The 18,497-nt window shown below is 39.7% G+C and overlaps 1 protein-coding gene across 2 annotated transcripts in view; it reads left to right on the top strand.

The window, feature by feature from the left end:
• Positions 1-5,590: 5,590 nt before the first annotated feature.
• The window catches only part of clip2 (CAP-GLY domain containing linker protein 2), a 77,339-nt gene continuing 64,432 nt past the window's right edge, over positions 5,591-18,497 (top strand). For both annotated transcript variants that reach the window (XM_084698042.1, XM_084698041.1), the window contains exons 1-2: positions 5,591-6,124; positions 7,239-7,459. In XM_084698042.1, coding sequence (XP_084554168.1) covers positions 7,345-7,459 — 115 coding nt within the window. In that variant the 5' untranslated portion in view covers positions 5,591-6,124; positions 7,239-7,344. The remainder of the gene's footprint in view (positions 6,125-7,238; positions 7,460-18,497) is intronic.

Below are 18,497 nucleotides of genomic sequence, written 5' to 3'. Positions count from 1 at the left end.
AGATCTTTCAAATTCAGATACTTGTCAGCTTCCTAGCTCCATAAATCTGTTGCTTTGCATCCTCCGACGGATGGTCTGGTGGCCTACGCCGAACAGCTCGCTATGTCCTTTATTTTTAAACCATTTAATAAATAATTTTCGATGGACTTGAACGGAATGTGGATGGTTGGTCGTCCCCGTCCCATTTGAGGCTCCACAGCATCCAGCCGTTCCAGGACTGAAGAGAGGTTTACTATGGTAACCTCATTAGCCTAATGTGTACCTCTGTGACGGCAGAGTATGCAGCCAAGCTCTCTGTGACTTGTTCTACTCGGTCACGGCATCAGACTCAGATATATTATTTGTTTCTACAAGCTCAGCTAATTCTATCAGTGTCTGCACAATTTGAGGGAGCGCCATGATCTGTGATGCGTCCTCTAAAGACCCGGCAATTCAATCAATTTCCCGGCACATTTGCCATGTAATGCAATGCGTATGTGCACACTACTGAACAAGATGGGTAGCTCGGTCAGCAGGGAGCTGAAGAAGAGCGGCTACTGACGTCACTCTGCTGCGCCGTTCAGAACGCGTTTTCGAATTATGGGCAGTTCTTTGCGGGCAGAACACGAAAATGAAAATTCAATGTCCGCTCTGTTTTCTTTTTGATTATGGCATAACATGTGCAGTCTTGAGGAAGAAAATGCAAATGCAAATAGGATGATTGATTACTAATTGTATTTATGAGTCAAATAATGCAGCCACATTCTTAAAATGAAAATGCATTTCTGGAAATGCATTTGAATTTGAATTGTGGTCACGATTTTGCTAGCCTGATCCTAACCAGACCCTCGTACATTTCATTTGTACAGAGGGTCTGGGATCGCCCCATTGACAAACGTTAACTTCCTTGAAGGCGGGTCCTCTGTTGAAGTTTAAAACTATTGGATCTGCCCAGAGCCACTCTGATTTGCCATAACCAATCGCAAGCGTTCGCCTTAGCCAACTCCTTCACCACTACTGTAACGGAGCTAGCTGCCGTAGCTGGAAAATCAAACTTTTCCCGAACCCCGTGGGGAGGATGGCCACAACATCATGGTCACCAACAAAACTCAGCAAGGATTGTTCTTGCTCTGCCTTTAACCTATGGATATTTGGCAGCGTTGCCACAACTGCAGAATAGTTTCGCTTGCATCTTTCTCCGCCGCCATTACTGAACTACTCAAACCAGAGCCTGTTTAAGGAGAGCCTTGCCACTCCCTATTAAGCCCCATTGTACCGAATTTGGGAGCAGTTCCACCAGAGTTCCACTGGGGGTGATCGCGAGCGAGTGCATGTTGAATGGGAGACTATGGAGCTAAACGGCTAAATTTGTCACTTTCGCCTGATTGTCGTTGAGAAATCTCCGATTTGATTGTAGTTTTTGCATGTTCAACATGGATTGTATGTCGAAAGTTGAATGAACGAGTACTTATGTCCTTTTAATTTCTTACAGGGTGAGTCGTTGTTGCCCATAACATGCTAGCATTCTGCTAATGAATGCTGATTGGTTAGTGAAGGACTGATACGACCAGAGCTTCCGCTTGATGGCATCCGAAGCGGAATCAGAATGTCAGAGCATTAGCAACAACATTAGCAAGCCAAAACTCTTTCTAGCATGTGTATTAACAGGGAGAGCCTAACCTGTCAGCTGTGTTGTCGATGCCCTGAGAGAAAAAAGTATGTGACCGGAGCTTGCCGTAAAGCAGTAGCTGTGGTCGAACGATGTGTATGACGTCAATTACATTTTCAAAAGCTTTTTAGAACAGAAAGGCGACTTTAAAACAGCCAGCAGTGTGTTTTTTTGCCTCCCCTTTCGAGTTCAGAATTCAAATTACTAGACAAAAAATTATATCCTGAGAAAAGTGGATTTTGAGGGGTACCGCTCCATAGACCTCCATTCATTCTGCACTCGCTCGTTAGTGCCCTCACATGAACTTCAACCAGTTCAGAACCCGGAAGTTTCCCGAGAGTGGCAGTTCTCTCTATATTAGACATTCTCTGTTCAAACTAGTGCAAGACATTAACGTCAAAGTTCTCAGCCATTCCCTCTGTTCGCTGATTGGACCTACAAAAAATGGTTTCTGAAAACCAACTTCAAAGTCAAGCTCCCAGACCTAGTACAGAAGCAAAATCCAAATTGAGCAAAAGTACGTAGGAGGGCAGAGCCAGGCTACGATTTTGCAGCCACGTTCTTAAAATGAAAATGCATTTCTGGAATTGAATTTGAATTGTGGTCACAATTTTGCAGCCACGTTCTTGAAAATGAAAATGCATTTCTGGAAATGCATTTGAATTTGAATTGTGGTCACGATTTTGCAGCCAAGTTCTTAAAATGAAAATGCATTTCTGGAAATGTATTTTCATTTTCAAATTTTACATTTCAAATTGAATTTTGGTATCTATTTGCTGGGGTATATTTTGAAAATTAAATTTCAAATGTCTTTTTCGTTTTCATTTTAATTAAGTGAAAGAATGAGCAGTCTTGAACAAGAAAATTAAAATGCAAATAGGATGATTGATTACTAATTTCATTTATGAGTCAAATAATGCAGCGACATTCTTAAAATGAAAATGCATTTCTGGAAATGCATTTTCATTTGAATTTTGGTCACGATTTGCTTCCATAGGGTGGAGTCGTCTCATGCTGCATTCGCTTGCAGTCAGCTATTAAAATTTGCTCTCACAAATGTCAGATTAGCCACAACTTTTCTTTGTTTTCAAAGCTGCCAACTGGGGTGGCAAGGCTATTTTTAGGGTGGCAGTTGCCACCCCATGCCACCCCGGTAGATCGCCCCTGGACATAACACAAACACAGCAATGCCATGTGTCATTGTATTTAAATAGATTTAGCTCATAACCCCTTCTTGGGTGGAAAAAGAGCACTGTTCTTAGGATAGGGGATGCCAGTAGACTTTTTTGGGGGGGTGATAACACACTTGTTTTATCTGTGTCTTAATGATGTATTGGAAGATGAGTCACTGTTTCGGACAGGCTTAAAAAAACGTTGCCTGGCTACCAGCAGCATTCCTTTAAGAGAGAACCTGGCAGGAAAGGTTCTTTGGATCAATCTGTGTTGACATCTAGCTTTACTACAGCTTTTCCTACCATAAGCTCTATGTTGCCAAGGCTGTGTAGGGACAGGCAACAGTTTGCATCATTATATTTTTGTTGTGACGGTATAATGTACATATTTTAGAAGCTTTGATGGAGATGAAATAGTGTGCAGCGGCTACCAGTAAAATTGCTTAAAAATATCAGCTTGACAAAATAAAAAAGAAAGCTAAATGATAGTGATGGAGCTTTCAAAAGATATACGTTGTGTTGGTTGTAGTAGGCAGATGAAAACTGTACATTAATTTTCCTAATAGTTTCCTAGTTTTTATATTTTATGTTGATTTTTTTGTTTTTACATGCTTCTCTTATGCCATGTGTTTTCACCTGTGTATTTGTTCATTGTGCCATTTTAAGCACAAATTGACAATGCAGCAGTGTTAAAATAATGATTTCAAATTATGCTTTGTAGGATTAAACTTTTACATGAAATATAATATTGATGTGTCTATAGAGAATAAGTATTTTTTAATATATTTTTTATAATGTATTATGAAATTACTTAAAATTAAAGTATTACACTTCATTCATTAAAGTTCATGACCTGTATTTATATTTCCATAACGTTTTTGGATGTAATCTTTTTATTGTTGTCATTTACTGTGTCGTGTCAGGATAAATAATTGCATTTATATTGAACATTTTGATGATGTTGAACATTTTCTCATGGTGTTCCTCCTCATGAATGTATTATGTTAACTAATAAAAATGGTATAGTATTGCATTTTGAGTTTGTGCTTGTTTGACTTTTACCACTAGATGGCTCTGTAGCATTGGACTAAATGTTGAGTTTGTCATGGTGATCTGGATCAATGCTCTGGATTTCTAATGTAGCGCAAATATTGTAGCATAAATGTTCTATATTCTGAGGTGCACAGAAGTTCTCTGTGGGTTAAGCAGGACACGTTCATGTCACTGGCTTATACTTTTAAGTCAATACAGCAAAGTAAACATATCTACACTGTCCTGTAAATAATTAATTCAATTCCTGTGCAGTTGCAATGACATATCGAGAGATGTTCAAGACAAATGGAGGAAGGAGAGACAACTTGTTGGTAATGTACAATCTAGCAGTCTAACCAGAAGTAAGGTCTCTCCTTGAGATTCCATAATGTCCATACTGCAACTACACTTTTGCTTCATGTACTGGGGAAATAAGATTACAAATGGATGGAGACGTGTGAAGAGAAAAACAATTATGAACGAGCCAAGAGGTTCTACACAGAGGGCACAGTGATTGACTGATAAAAAATATTTTTAAAACTGTTTCTCATCATGTGACCTGAACACATGCCTTATGTTCTTTAATTTTCCTTCACTTTCATCAACATGTATAGTCATATTCCTTATTAAGCATCTGTGCATCTCTTTGGTTCAATATGTCTGTCTGAATTACTTCAATACCACACTTTTCTGAATAACAACATATATTTGTGAACTTGTAGGGTTATGGTTATATGGTCTCAAGTTGCTTATTCTGATGGACTCTACATGTGGTATCTGTTTGCGCTCTGTGGGACATTTCCTCAGCCTACACAAAGAATGCACTTCCTGTTGTGGTCTTAAGTCTCTTATGGAAACATCACACCTTGCTTCTTGGCTTTTAAATGGACAACTGATCAGTAACTATCTGTGAAAACCTTGAATAAGTCCAAAACAATTCCCCTTGATCTGTTAATCCTCACATTTAGCTTGAGGTTCTTAGAAAGGGTAAGAAGGCACAGTATGGCGAAGTGGTGTAAGGGGTTACAATTTATGTTGTGAAGGGGCAGTTGATGGTTTTGTTACCAAAATAAGCAATGTTAACATACTGTACACTTAGAAAATTACATAACTGAACTTTTTTCTCATGTGACCCACATCATTCTGACACACAAGGCGACTATGAAGACTAAAGTATGAAAATTTGCCTCAATCTATTATTGTCTGTCCACATTCTATTGTCTGGTTAAATGATAGCAGAGTGCTTCAGAGGGAGTCCTGTGTATTGATATATTAGGAATACACAAACACCTGCTGAAGCGCTCAGTAACCATAGAATGTTGAAGAAATTGTTTTTAATTGTTATTTGCCTGAATTGTGATGCAGTTCACAAAACCCCAAAATATTTCTCTCCTTTCATTAACATAGTAGGCACCTGGGGTAAATCAAAGCTGAACACAACTTAAAATTCACATTTTTCAGCCATGAGGTAGATTTAGTTTGAACATGGATCTCCAAAAGTTTAGTAGCTGAACCATTGAATATTCTGTATGTGAATACAGCCTATCCGTTTTTTCTTTTAATGCTGTATTTGTTCATTTTTACTGCATATAAACAGATTTATTTTCAAAATTCAATATTCAATCATCTAAACCTATGCCTGCCGTGATCTCATTTTAAAGTAGCCTAGTTGTGTTCCATTAATTTATTTCTATCCAGTCATTACGCAGCTGACACGTCCACTTCCTTGCTCTTTGTTCGGTTGAGCCAGTGTAGGGGGAGGCTGCCACCGGCAGGGAGAAGAAAAGAGGACTGAATATCTTTGCGCCTCAAGCGAAATACTCGAAACCCTACTCACAGAGTTCGATACACCACATGTGTGTGCTAGTGAACGTTGTACGTGACCCTAAACGAATATTTCGATACTGTGTTGCTGATGCTGTGTCGCATCCAAAACAGACGGATTTTTGACCTTTTGGTCGGACGAGGACGTGGCAGTACATTGTAGGCTACTCGGCAGCGAAAAGTGGCAAATATCTTGGTTTCATAAAGCCACGTTCTCCATAGGCTATGACCTGGTGTCTCAATCGCTGATACTGCGGCTAGCATCCTACCAGACTCTTTCTTTCAGCCCCTTGCTCAGCATCCATAATTTGCATCCTTGTGTGGCTGTACAGGGAGTGGCAACCTTCTAATATATCAAACAAGCTCTGGATCCTTCTGTTGCAGGGAAATTTAAAGTTTGTCGTCAATAGGATAGGCTCCCGCCTACGCTTTTGTTGCACAAAGAAAGGTATGTGCTTCTTTCTTGCATTTTATCCTTCATAACAGATGTGCTGAACAGAAATCGAAAGGTAGACCACGCCGCAGTACAACAATGGAACAAAATTGGGTTGCATGTTCGGTTAAGCATATCGTTACTTATAAAGCTCCTACGAATAAAAACATCAGGTGTTTAATCAAAAGATTATTCGGGGTTAACATGCTACAGAAAGCCTGGCTCTGAAAAGCCAAGACATGTGAACAAATTAAATAGTGTAATTCAATAGGCTACCGTGTATCCCACCCTTTTAAGGAAGCTATTAGGACGTCAAATTGTTGCAATGTAGATTTTGTCATGTCAAAATAGATGCCTGTTATAACTATGAGGACTAGTGCTAGTAACAGTGTAAAAAATATATACATACAGAGGATTTCTCAAAATGGCAATTTAATGTCTATGCAGCCATGGATACAAGAAGGATGCTGATACTGGTAGACTATGCATTCTTCTTCTTATTGTACCGGCATAACTGCAACATGTGCTGTACAGTCCATGCCGACGGCTGTCTGTTTGGCCTACATTATAGCTAAGTATAGTGAACTGTTGATAATTAGGTATATCCTAGTTCAATTAATTCATCCATGGCATAGATTATAGCATGTGTCAGGATGAGGTAAGATCTATATTTGTGTTCATGTGTTTGGAAATTTACTATTTAAAATTTGTTCCAAACATGTTGATATACTTCAAATTTATAATCAAACATGCAGTTCTTAAATATACATTAAGTGCAAGAAACACACAATAGGGTTGTAGATGTTAGTTTGGTCCTCAGAACTACTACCCCGGAGGGGTGTGCAATCCTTGCAATACATTGTGATTTAAACATGTGTTTACATTTACATTGAATCTTAACAGACGTTTGATTGATCACGTGTACTCAAATGCAGTTAATTTTTAAAGTCAAATTACTCAATTTGAGGGTCAGCCTACATTACCAGAATGAAGTTTGAGTGAAATCATATAGCTCAACACAAAATGGTCTCCACTGAGTTTTGAACATTCCAGCATCCTTGATAAAACAGTCAACAAAAGCTTGTCACTAATACTATGACTAATTCCCTTTCCTCTCCACTCCTGAAAGCTAAAATGGAGAGAGACGGTTGCCATCTCCACGTCTAGTGCCTTACCATCCAGCCTTTGACAGCTGGGGACGTTCTCAGCTCCTTGCACATCACCTAGTGTACACAATGAACATGCTGAAGTCGAGTGGACTTAAAATCCCTGGCAGAGGGCCTAAACACTCCAGCCCAGTGGGTCGAACTTCGGCTGGGTCGACCTCCAGCACCGTTGGCCCTAAAGACAGTAAGTCTCATTAACTCTACCATACTTGAAATAATAATCGTTGAACCCACTTGGTACTTCACACTTATTTATTTTATACTTATACCCACCTGGTACTTAATTTATTTTCTGACCTGTTTTATAGTGTATTGTATAATATTTTTTTCTAGTACTTTCTTTGTGTGTACTGACGTAAAGGCGAGCAACTGTAACAAAGAGTTTCCCTTCGAGGATTAATAAAGTATGTCTGATTCTGATTACTTTCCTAGACCCCTTAAGAAAGGGAAATGGATATCCTGGCATAAATTATCTAATCTCATCAATGTATATCATTTTCTTTATATTTAGTTCATGTGTTGGATGAAACGGCCGCGGCATAAAAAGATCTATTATAATAATACACGGTCGTGGGCCAGTCTGCGTTTCAAAGTTGTGGGCCGTTTTTCAGTCCCAGTCCAGCCCTGTCATGGTTCAAGTTGACTGTGGAATGTTGTGAGGGGAGGGGAAAAAAACAACAGGAAGTAAAGTCGTGGGTTTGTGTGAGTCAGGCAGGCACCACAGTAATGCCGTTAGCTGTGCATATGGCTACTATTTAGGAGGGTCTCACTCAAGAGTACTATTATGTTGTTCTGCTTGAGAACTACATTGTATATACTTGCAATTATGCATGTTGAATTCAATTTTATAGTTGGGGGACATTGTGGAATCCACCTTTCCAAATCTCTATCCCTTTTCAGTGTCAGATCATAGAATGTGAAATCTTAAGCAGATTTCAAAAATACGTGTTCCGAGTTCACTACCTTTTCTTAAAGATGCTGTAAAGCAAATTCCATGATTTGCTTCTCAGTACATTATATACGTGTGAAATGAGTTGCTGAAAGCATGTGCAAAGCTCTAAAACTTTGTCGCACTGAAATGTGGAGTTAGACCATTGAACAGTTTCTCACCCGTTTTCAGCTCAGGTTTTGTATAGACAGGGAAAAACCCAACCTATCTATGTCACAGCCACCTATCTACGTCAGATCACACATGGTTTATAAAAGCTGCATTTTGTTACTCGGCTGGTACAATGCAAAGACAAAGCAATTAACACATAAAACACTCAGAGACTGCAGGTAGGTCTGTTCTGATATATACAATTGATTTAGCTAGTTGTTGCTAAATTCAAATGATTAGAGGGGGCGGAGCTTCAGCTCCTTCAGGCGACACGCCCCCCCAAGTATCAAGCAGAGAAGACTGGTGATTTTCTTACGATTTCAAAGCCTAATTTAACATACTTGTCTATTTTTTTTCTTCATTTGAATTTGGATTGGTAGTTAACAACACATTGTTCTGTGGTGTGATGAACTTAAAACTAATTTTCAGTTCTGCTTTACAGCATCTTTAAGATCTGGGGTCTCATTTATAAAGCTTGAGTACACACAAAGCGGGGCTGAAAATGTGCGTACGCCACTTTCCACGCAAAGGTTGTGATTTATAAAAAACAAACTTGATGGGAGAATGTGCGGTCCTCCACGAGGTCCTCTGACCCTCCCGTAGGCCTACGCACATTTTGGAAACAGTTTGAATTGGCGACGCAGATGACCGTACTGTAGTCAGACTGCAGAAAGTATGTGGGAAGAACGATTAGGCCTACTTGTAATATTTATATATTTTGTTTTCCTCACACACGTTTTTTTCACTCGATTTCATCATTATCATGAAGATTTAATCCAGCAGTATTATTTTAGCTTGTACTGAGTGATAATTATTCCATAAGCACCTTACAGTCAACTGACATTTTTAATCAAAATTCAGTGCCGTCTCACCATCATATTGGCCCCTACTGGAGTGCAGGAGGGGGAAATGCCCAACTGCATGGAATGCAGATAACATCACATATCATACCATTAAGTAACTGCAGAATATAGTGTATAACTAAATATATTTCTTTAATACTGTGCATACATCATCATATGTCAAAAACTGGAAATACAGTTGTTAAGCTCCCACGCAATCGCTACACTCCATGTCCTCGTTATCAGTCCAGACTTGACATGAAAGGTGACATGACATGAAAACTTAATTTTGAGGTTATTTAACATTAATATGAGTTCCCCTAGCCTGCCTTTGGTCCCCCAGTGGCTAGAATTTTCGATAAGTGTAAACCAAGCCCTTCGTGTTCTTCTCCGCCTTTGACAAAATGAAGGCTCAATTGCGCTGTTTGAAAATCTCCCCCTAGTGACGTAGATAGGGGGAAGGTTACCTCCCCTCTCTCTGCTTTGCCCGACCAGATCATCTGGCCCGCCCATGAGAAACTGAGCTACCACCGTGCAAGGGCAAGTGCGATATCGGTTTTTCCTGGAGAGACATCATGGGGAGCAAACAAACGCGAAGCACAACAGTTGCTCAATGCTTGGATGTACAAATGCAAGCACAAATCTTTATTTAATTCCTTCATCCGAGCCTCTGCACAACCAATATCTCAATTTTATTTTCGCTGGAAATGCTCCGACACAACTTCCCAAAGTTTTGCTTGTCTGCGCCAAACATTTCAGCCACTACTGTTTCCTCAACTTGAGCCAACACAAAGCTGGCCTTGCTGAAATTAAATTCTGGATCATTACTAAATCTCCTTGGTCAAGCTACAAACCTTGGACAAATAAGTTAACTAACTCTATATAATTTTGTTGCTTTACTGTATATGGTTACCTAGCTTGCTACCCTTAGAATGTGGCTTTAACATTAGCTCTGCAGCTAACAGCTGAGTTACTGTTGCTAACGTAAAGATAAATGGCATCAAGTGTGTGTGTGTGAATACAAACGCTGAAACGCAGGTGTTGTACACTTCTTTGTTATTTGGATAACCGTTCTGCTGTTGGTGTTACGGCTCGCGATATCCGCCTTTCTCCACATTGAAATGATTGAGTGTGCACCTCTGCAAACCAGGGTGATCAGATGAGAATGGCTAAATTCGAGGTATCTTACAGCAACGCGGGCAACGAGCCATTGCGATACATCCTGTAAACATTAGCGCATGTTGCCGCCCCTCTCCTCCTCATTAGCATTTAAAGCTACAGACACAGAAACAGCGCGTTCTGAGGAAAGATGATTGTGGGACTACTTGTAGTGGCTATAATTCTGCACCATGGCTGAATTTCGGGAAAGAGACTTCAGATACGGTATTAGGGGACAACTAATGCCTATATAAAAGCATCCAAAAATAGCATGTCATGTCACCTTTAATAGATTACTGTTCATAACAAAACAGTTGACGTGCTGAATGTTAAGATGCTGTGTGTTCTTACACTGATGTCATGACGTGTAATTAATAATTGAGCACATACAAATAAAGGAACTTCCTTCCGGTTCAGTAACACCGATGAGAGAGACATGCTGTTTTTCCTCCATTAAATATACCTAAATATTATATAATATACGGCTATCCTGACCTTATAATGTCAGCGCCAACAAAACGCTTTTGTTTTCAAATTGTATCTCGACTTGCGGTATCACTGGCACAGTTGACGCCACTCGCACAGTTTATTTAAAATTGGTGATTTACCGGCCACCACTTATTTTAGTTTTCGGGCTCCACTAATAGGCTAACAGTGTCTGAGAAGTTGTCATGCGCTATGATTCACCGTAAAGAACAATCGCATGCCAGGGTGATGATGAGATACTAGATTAGCATTCATGAGGTGCTTTGCATTGACTATTTATGGTTAAAAATGGGCGTGTTCAGGGCGGGGTACAATGCTGAATCACGTACGCACACTGTGGGTAATCTGTGATTTATAAAGGGAACATTGCGTACTGGTGTGCCATTTTAGGCTTTTGGGCGTACGTACACTTTTATTCAAAACCCTACGCACAGTTTTATAAATAAGACCCCTGGGCTGTAACTAGCATTAAACCATGAATATCTGCAAGAAATGCAATATTATTTAAATACCAATAGCCATGTGAACATGTTGGATATTTGCACAAACATTAAAGCACAGCCTATGTATGGAAGACTTATGCAAGAGTGCTGATCCCTTTAATTGTTTGTCTGCAGTTTGCACATCAGTTTTCATCAACTGGCTGCACAAAGAATCAGGTTAGAGTTTGGGTCATGACTATGTAGCTGTCAACTCAGTAGCTTCACTTTAACTTTACTAGATAACTAACAGTTACAGTCTGATTCTATCCATGGATTGTTAAGTAGAATGTATCTTTGGTTGAAGGTGGTCGTTTTTGAATGATCTTTGTCAACTTGACATAATCAGGAAATTCTATTGATTTGATCATTAGCTATAGGCTCAGATGTTTTTTTTGTTCTATTATTGGGGTGTGCTTGCCTTCGGCGAGCACAAACCATTGTTATCTCACATATATATTATTATTGTTTATTTTCGCGCCCCTAAGGCTCAGTCAATATTTGGACTACATAGACAACGTCGGTGTCAAAAGGTTCGTCTTGGTCGCAATTTGCGTTGGTTCTATTGGGATTTATGTTCCATAGCACGGTTTAGGTTTGAACTAAGTTTTTGTAGCAAAAGTGAAGCTAACGGTGGCTAACTTGCTAGCCACAGTCACTGACGCTACTGACGTCACAAACGTCACGAAACATCGCGTGACTACCTCTAGCAGCATAACATTAGTTTACCAGCTCGTTAACTTCTGGGAGATAGCTAGGCTAACTGCTTTACTGCAAGGGAGCTGCAGAAACACCACAAGCAAAGAGGCCAGGGTGATAACTATTTACTCATTTTACTTTGTGATATGAAACACAATTGTGAAGTGTAAAGTACAATATAAGCTGATATAGCGTTAAGGAAGTAGTTACATCTACTTTCCGAAACAGTAGTCCACTATTTCACTGAAGCATTAGCATCTTGACATTAGCCTCTGTTGCCCGGGCAACACATACTACTACAGCGGTCTATGATGCATCTGTTTTGCAATCTTAAAATAAACATTCCTCACAAATACATTTTCGTTGTAGGATTTATTATGACATTAGATTACAAGGAAACGATTTGTTGGTGAAATTATCCTTACCTGTGGTTTCAAACCAGTAGCTCACTGCAAGGCTGTACTGTAGCATAGTCTAGTACTGTAGCTAGCTAAAAAAAACATATCCACAGTCAGCTGTTTACAGTACAGTAGCCTACGTAGGAAGTCAAACGGCGGCACATGTTCGGCACTAGTACCCTTACTTAAATCAAAAGTCTTTCAATAGGTGAAACTAACTGACTAGTGACTACTAACCTCAACTCCATTGCCACAGCCTAAACTTCAATCTGTTCATGAAAATAATTCATTTCAGCCTAGACCGTACAACGGAAGTAACGTTAAATCGAATTCATCCAACGTAATCGCTACCGAGACACTGTACTAGACTGTCTAGTAGTAGTTGTAGCCTACAATTTACCGGGGCAGCTTTTCCACACAGCAGGGCTATATCGCATTTTTCCTTGTTACTGACAATGATCGCTACCACTGACATTCTTATGAATGAGTGATTTTCCCCTAAATAAATGTCAAGCTTATTTACGTTTTTGGGGACATATTTTCAGTTAGCAGATGATACTATTTGAATCGCGATTCCATCTGAGATAGCTACTGCTGGTAATGTCGTGGTTAAAATACATTTCAAAGGGGGTTCTTTATTAATGAATGAATGCAATACAAGTAGGCTAAATGCCTGAAAATATCACGAGAAGTGAAAAACTTACAATGACGTTTAAGTCATAGAGATTAGGTCAATTTTTACACCGGTCTGCCAAATGTATTCGTTTTGATTCAACTATGAGGTTGCTGATCACCATTCCCTCTTGCAGGGGAAATGAGAAGACAACTATTTCATTCTACTCTTCACTCTTAGTATTTTGAGTTGTAAATGAGCAGAAAAAAATATGCTTTTAAATCTATGTAATGTTTATAAATAATAAGTAGGCTATGCATTTTAATACAAAATATACAGAAATGTAATTTAAATACGGACCCCTGCAACCAACGCAAGTAAGCAAGCACACCCTACAATTTCCCCAGAAATAGTACCATCTCTAGTTCATATTGTTATTTCCATGAGGAATTATATTAGCTGCTCTGTTATATTCTGCATGCCAATTAACAAAGGAGAGGGATGATTAATCTCACCCCCCCTCAACAAGAATCATTGCTTCTGAAATTCTTGCATTTTGTTTTAGTCCCTTCTCTCACATGGACTCATCTGAGGTCATATCCTCACAGAATTTCAAAACAAAGCATTGTTACTGAGAGAAGTGTGTTTAGATTGGCTTAAGGCTCAGTCTTCCAGTCCCTCTGCTGCTGTTGCCACTGTCACCGAAATTCCAAGTGACAGGTCCATGGCAGTGTTAGCTGGCTGTACAGAACCTCAAAACAATTTCTCTTGACACTTTAATCTGCTTGTTCATTAGTTCCATGAGGAATCCTCTCCTTCAAAAAATATTGAGACAAAGGGCAAGCCAGTAGATACATGTATTTCGTAATAGAGATTGTCTTTCTCTTCAAGGATAGAAAAGAGGGAGGTTGGAAAGCAACAAAAAGAACAGAGGGAGAAGAATACAGAGGGCAAGTGAGAGAGATAGAAAGACAGAAAAAGAAAAGCGGAGTGAGAGTGGTATGTGTGTGTGAGAGAGAGGGAGTGTTCTGAGGAGCTGTGCAGAGGTCATTGTGTGTGACTGGTGAATAGTGGAATTCAGATGATTCTGGGAGGTGGCCAGGCACAATAGTGAAGTGAGGCTTGTGTTCTCTCTCTTCCTCTGCCCCTGCTCGTTTTCCCCTCAATCCTCCGTTGCCCCGGCAACCCCGGGACTTGGGATAGCACTGCGCCATTTTTTTGGTGTACGCGCGGCCTGACTGGCCAGGGAAGTTTCACTGGCTCCAAGCCATGGTGTCACAGGTTCACAATAGTAATTCTCATTCACAGTGCCACTGCACACATGCTCGCATGACCTCACACTTTATGTGACATTACACCTACTACCATGTACATGCACTTGACTACACACACAAACACACACCACACATACACACACCAAAACACAGATCCTGTTACCTCCAATTATGTGTGGGAGATGTTAACCTCACACACAACTTCTTACACAGAAACTGTTTTTGACAACATACACATGTTCTGGCTATCTTCAGTATGACGATAGCTAATTATTCATGAGACAGATGCGCCAAACTTTGTTTAGTAGATATCCCACTCATTAAAGACCACACTTTCACAATTTCCCTAAATCTCTTTGTGATTTTGGATTATGACATTTTAACTCCAAAGACCGTCAGTTTCAGTATTGTTTCTAAAGCGGACAGAGATATTCTGGACTCTTCAAGTAGACTTTATTTATATAGCACATTTCATACAAGAATTGTAGCTCAAGGTGCTTCACATAAAATCCATAAAAACAATACAAGTGATAAAAGTAATAATTAAAATAGCAACAATAGTATAACTAATAAAAGTAGTAAAACCCTTCTGAGATAAAATTACTTAAATGCTTCGGTAAAAAGGTAGGTTTTAAGCTGTCTTTTTAAAATGTCTAGTGTGTTTGCTTCCCTAATATTTATGGGTAATTTGTTCCATAGTTTTGGGGCGTAATTAGCAAAGACCGAATCACCAATCTCTTATGACTGCTTCTGGTGACCTCTAATAGGCCTGCATTTGATGATCGCAGTGTTCAAGCTGGTGTGTAGTTTATAAGGTAGTTAGCAATGTAGCTAGGTCCTTGTCCGTGTTTGTCCTTGTCCTTTTGTATGTGAGGAAAAATACCTTAAAGTCAACTCTGAAGGTAACAGGGAGCCAGTGTAAAGTAGCTAGGACAGGACTAATGTGTTCTCTCCTTTTAGGTTTGGTTAATAATCTAGCTGCAGAATTTTGAATGAGAAGTAGTCTTTCAGTGGTTTTCTTGGGAAGACCAGTGAAAAGTACGTTACAGTAGTCCAGCCGGCTGGATATAAAAGCATGAATTAACTTCTCTGCATCATTTTGGTTTTTGAGTGGTCCTATGCTATATTCCTCAGGGGAAATAAAGCTATTTTGGTCACTTTATTAATGTGAGAGTTGAAATTCAAATCTAAGTCCAGGATTACACAGAGACTCGTTACCTCTGGTTTAAGACAGGGGGTTAAGCCTCCTAGATTCTTAGTAAGCATCTCTCTTTTGGATTTGGGGCCACATAGTAGGACTTCGGTTTTGTCTTTATTTAATTTAGGAAAGTTATCATTCATCCATTTGTTGCCAACAGGCAGTTGGTAATGGAATTGATGGCCGTTGCATCGTTGAGTTCAGTGGATGTATATAGTTGTGTGTCATCCGCATAGCTATGGAAATCTATGTTATGTTCTCTGATTATGTCACCGAGTGGTAACATATAGAGAAAAAAGTAATGGACCTAAGCAGCTTCCTTGAGCAACCCCGTAGCAGTTCTCATGTTTCTTGGACCTATGGTCTCCTAAACAAACATAAAACTTCCTTCCTTTGATATATGATTTCATCCAGTTCAATACACTATCTGTGAACCCAATAAGCTTTTCCAGTCTATTGATTAGGATGTCGTGATCAATGGTATCAAATGCTGCACTGAGATCTAGCAGGATAAGGACAGAGAATTTATTTGCATCAGAGTTAAGTCTGTGGCCGCTAATTATTTTGGTTAGTACTGTGATATTTCCTGAAACCTGACTGCGAGACTTCCAGGATGTTATTTTCTTCAAGAAAATAATTTAATTGGACTAAAACTATATTTTTCAGTATTTTACTAATAAATGGAAGGTTTGATATTGGTCTATAATTTGCAAGTAGACTGTTATCCAATTTGGGTTTCTTTAATAGGGGCTTTACAACAGCTGTTTTGAAGGCATCTGGGAAGACGCCAGTTCTAAGGGATGTGTTTATAATCTCTAGCACCGGACCTGAGACACTATCAAACACTCGCTTAAAGAATGTTGTGGGTATAGGATCATTATATTTTGTAATATTTGTATTTTTTGTATTTTCATATTGTTATTTAGCAACTTATATTTTATTGTAGATTTTATTTAATTCTAATTCCACTTAGTACTGCTAGTTTATGTGCCCTTAGTATAGATAGTCTACATATTTTAATTTTAGGTTCCTATGTTTATTGTATGCACCTTCCTGCCAAAGTAAATTCCTTGTCTGTGAAAACTTTCATGGCGAATAAATCCCTTTCTGATTCTGATATCTGAGGTTGTGGAGTTTACATTTACATTTAGTCATTTTAGCAGACGCACAACAGTTTAGAGGAGAAAATAGCTGCGACTCCTCCACCTTTTTTTGATTTCCTAGAAACTTGGTGAAAGCTGTAATCGGGCGGACACGCTTCTATCAAAATTGCTGTTGCGGTGTCATTGTTTAGCCAGGTTTCTGTTAGACAGATGCTGTCTAATTAGTTTTCTTTGACCAGATCATTAACTAGAATTTTTTATTTATTTAGTGATCTAACATTTAGAAGGGCCAGTTTCATCTTTGGGGTTCCCTCGTGCTGATTTCGGGTCACATGACCAAAAGGTTCATAACGAACCATCGTTGTGTTTACCCAATTTTACCCAATACAAAAGCTTTTTTTTTCTTTTTCTTTTAACCTTCGCAATGTGGGGGGTCTGAGACAGCCCAACGGTTAAAATAAAATGCTTCACTTTGTTTTTGTATGCAGTAAAGTTGTCGCAAACGACGGTGGGTCACAACGACTGATGGGTCAGAACGACCCGAGGAGAACACAAGGGTTAACAGATAAAACGGGTTGATAAATCTGTTGGAAGAATATTGATAGTTCTGTGACTTCCAACACTAGTTTCAAGTTTGTAACCATGCATTTTACCATGCCGTTTTCTGTTTGTGATGATGACCAGTATGTCTAATGAAGTAGCATGGTGGCTGTCCTAGCAAAGCTTTTCTTTGGGAAAGTCTATTTCACTGAGCTGTTCCATCACAAGGGAATTCATCCGGGGGGTGCAGATCTGTGCAGGGCCCATGTCCTTGCAGGAGGCTGTTTGAATGTTCTGTTCTGTTCCATGGGAGGTTGTTTGGGATGCGTCAGTCAGCTTAGACACAATAGGGATAGGGAAATAAACTAGATTTGTGGTCAGGAGCACGTGACGGATGTTTTCTGTTTGTAGTCGAGATCCTCTACGGTTTGGGTGGAGTCCGTCAGCTTGAAAACGGTCTGCACAGTTCCAGAACACATTGAAATTATCGATAAATCTCAGTTTGTGTGCCAGACAGACAGATGCCAACCATGTGTTGAAAGATAGTAGTCGACTGAAGGCTTCTTTTCCTCTGCGAAAGCATGCAATCGGTCCACTGATGAATACATCTTGATATCTGTTGTGTGTTCAGTAGCTGGGTGACATGTTTTTTAAGTATCTCAGTGCCAGTTTTCTTGTGTAGGATATCAAATGAACCAGTGTGGATGATAATCTTAGGGTTGTTTGGTTTATTGTTGAGGATTGTTTGTACCTCTGACGACAGTTCTTTGACAGATGTGTTGCTAAGACAAATATTTTCTGTCTTTGCCAGTTTAACATGTGCTGTCATGGCATGTCCAATCAAGATAGTGGCCATATGTGGTGTTGTGTTTGCATTTCTAACGTTTGCCTTATCAGTAGCTGTGGAGCCAGTTCTTAGCTTATTTGGGTTAGCAATGATAGGACCTTGTGCTAGACCAAGGTTAGCCACTGTGTCAGTGCTAGTAGTAGATTCTATAGTGCAGCGTTAGCTCTTCTAAGTGCTGATGGGCCGTGGGTAGTCTTAGCATACCTTGGATCTTGATAATCCGGTGGTATTGTTGTCTGATTAGGCTTGATATAGGGGGTCGAATAGCGCCCCGAGTGGTCCGAGAGGGGCTTGGAGTGAAATGGGGGACTACCTGTCGCAGCAGAATATGATGTGTTGGATTTGCATGTGTGCTACCATGTGTAGCTACTATCATGGTGTGTCGGTGATCTGGGCCCTTCATGTTTGTAAGCTGCGTGGTTAGCACTCCTTTGCCTCTTCGCCTTGGATTCCACACACAAGGGAGAGAAAGTTCCCAGTGGTTCG

The sequence above is a fragment of the Hypomesus nipponensis genome, chromosome 5, assembly GCF_054491055.1.
Source record: "Hypomesus nipponensis isolate SF chromosome 5, ASM5449105v1, whole genome shotgun sequence".
Lineage (NCBI taxonomy): Eukaryota > Metazoa > Chordata > Actinopteri > Osmeriformes > Osmeridae > Hypomesus > Hypomesus nipponensis.
Note: the sequence above shows the minus strand (reverse complement) of the source record. Positions and strands in the feature narration are given on the sequence as shown.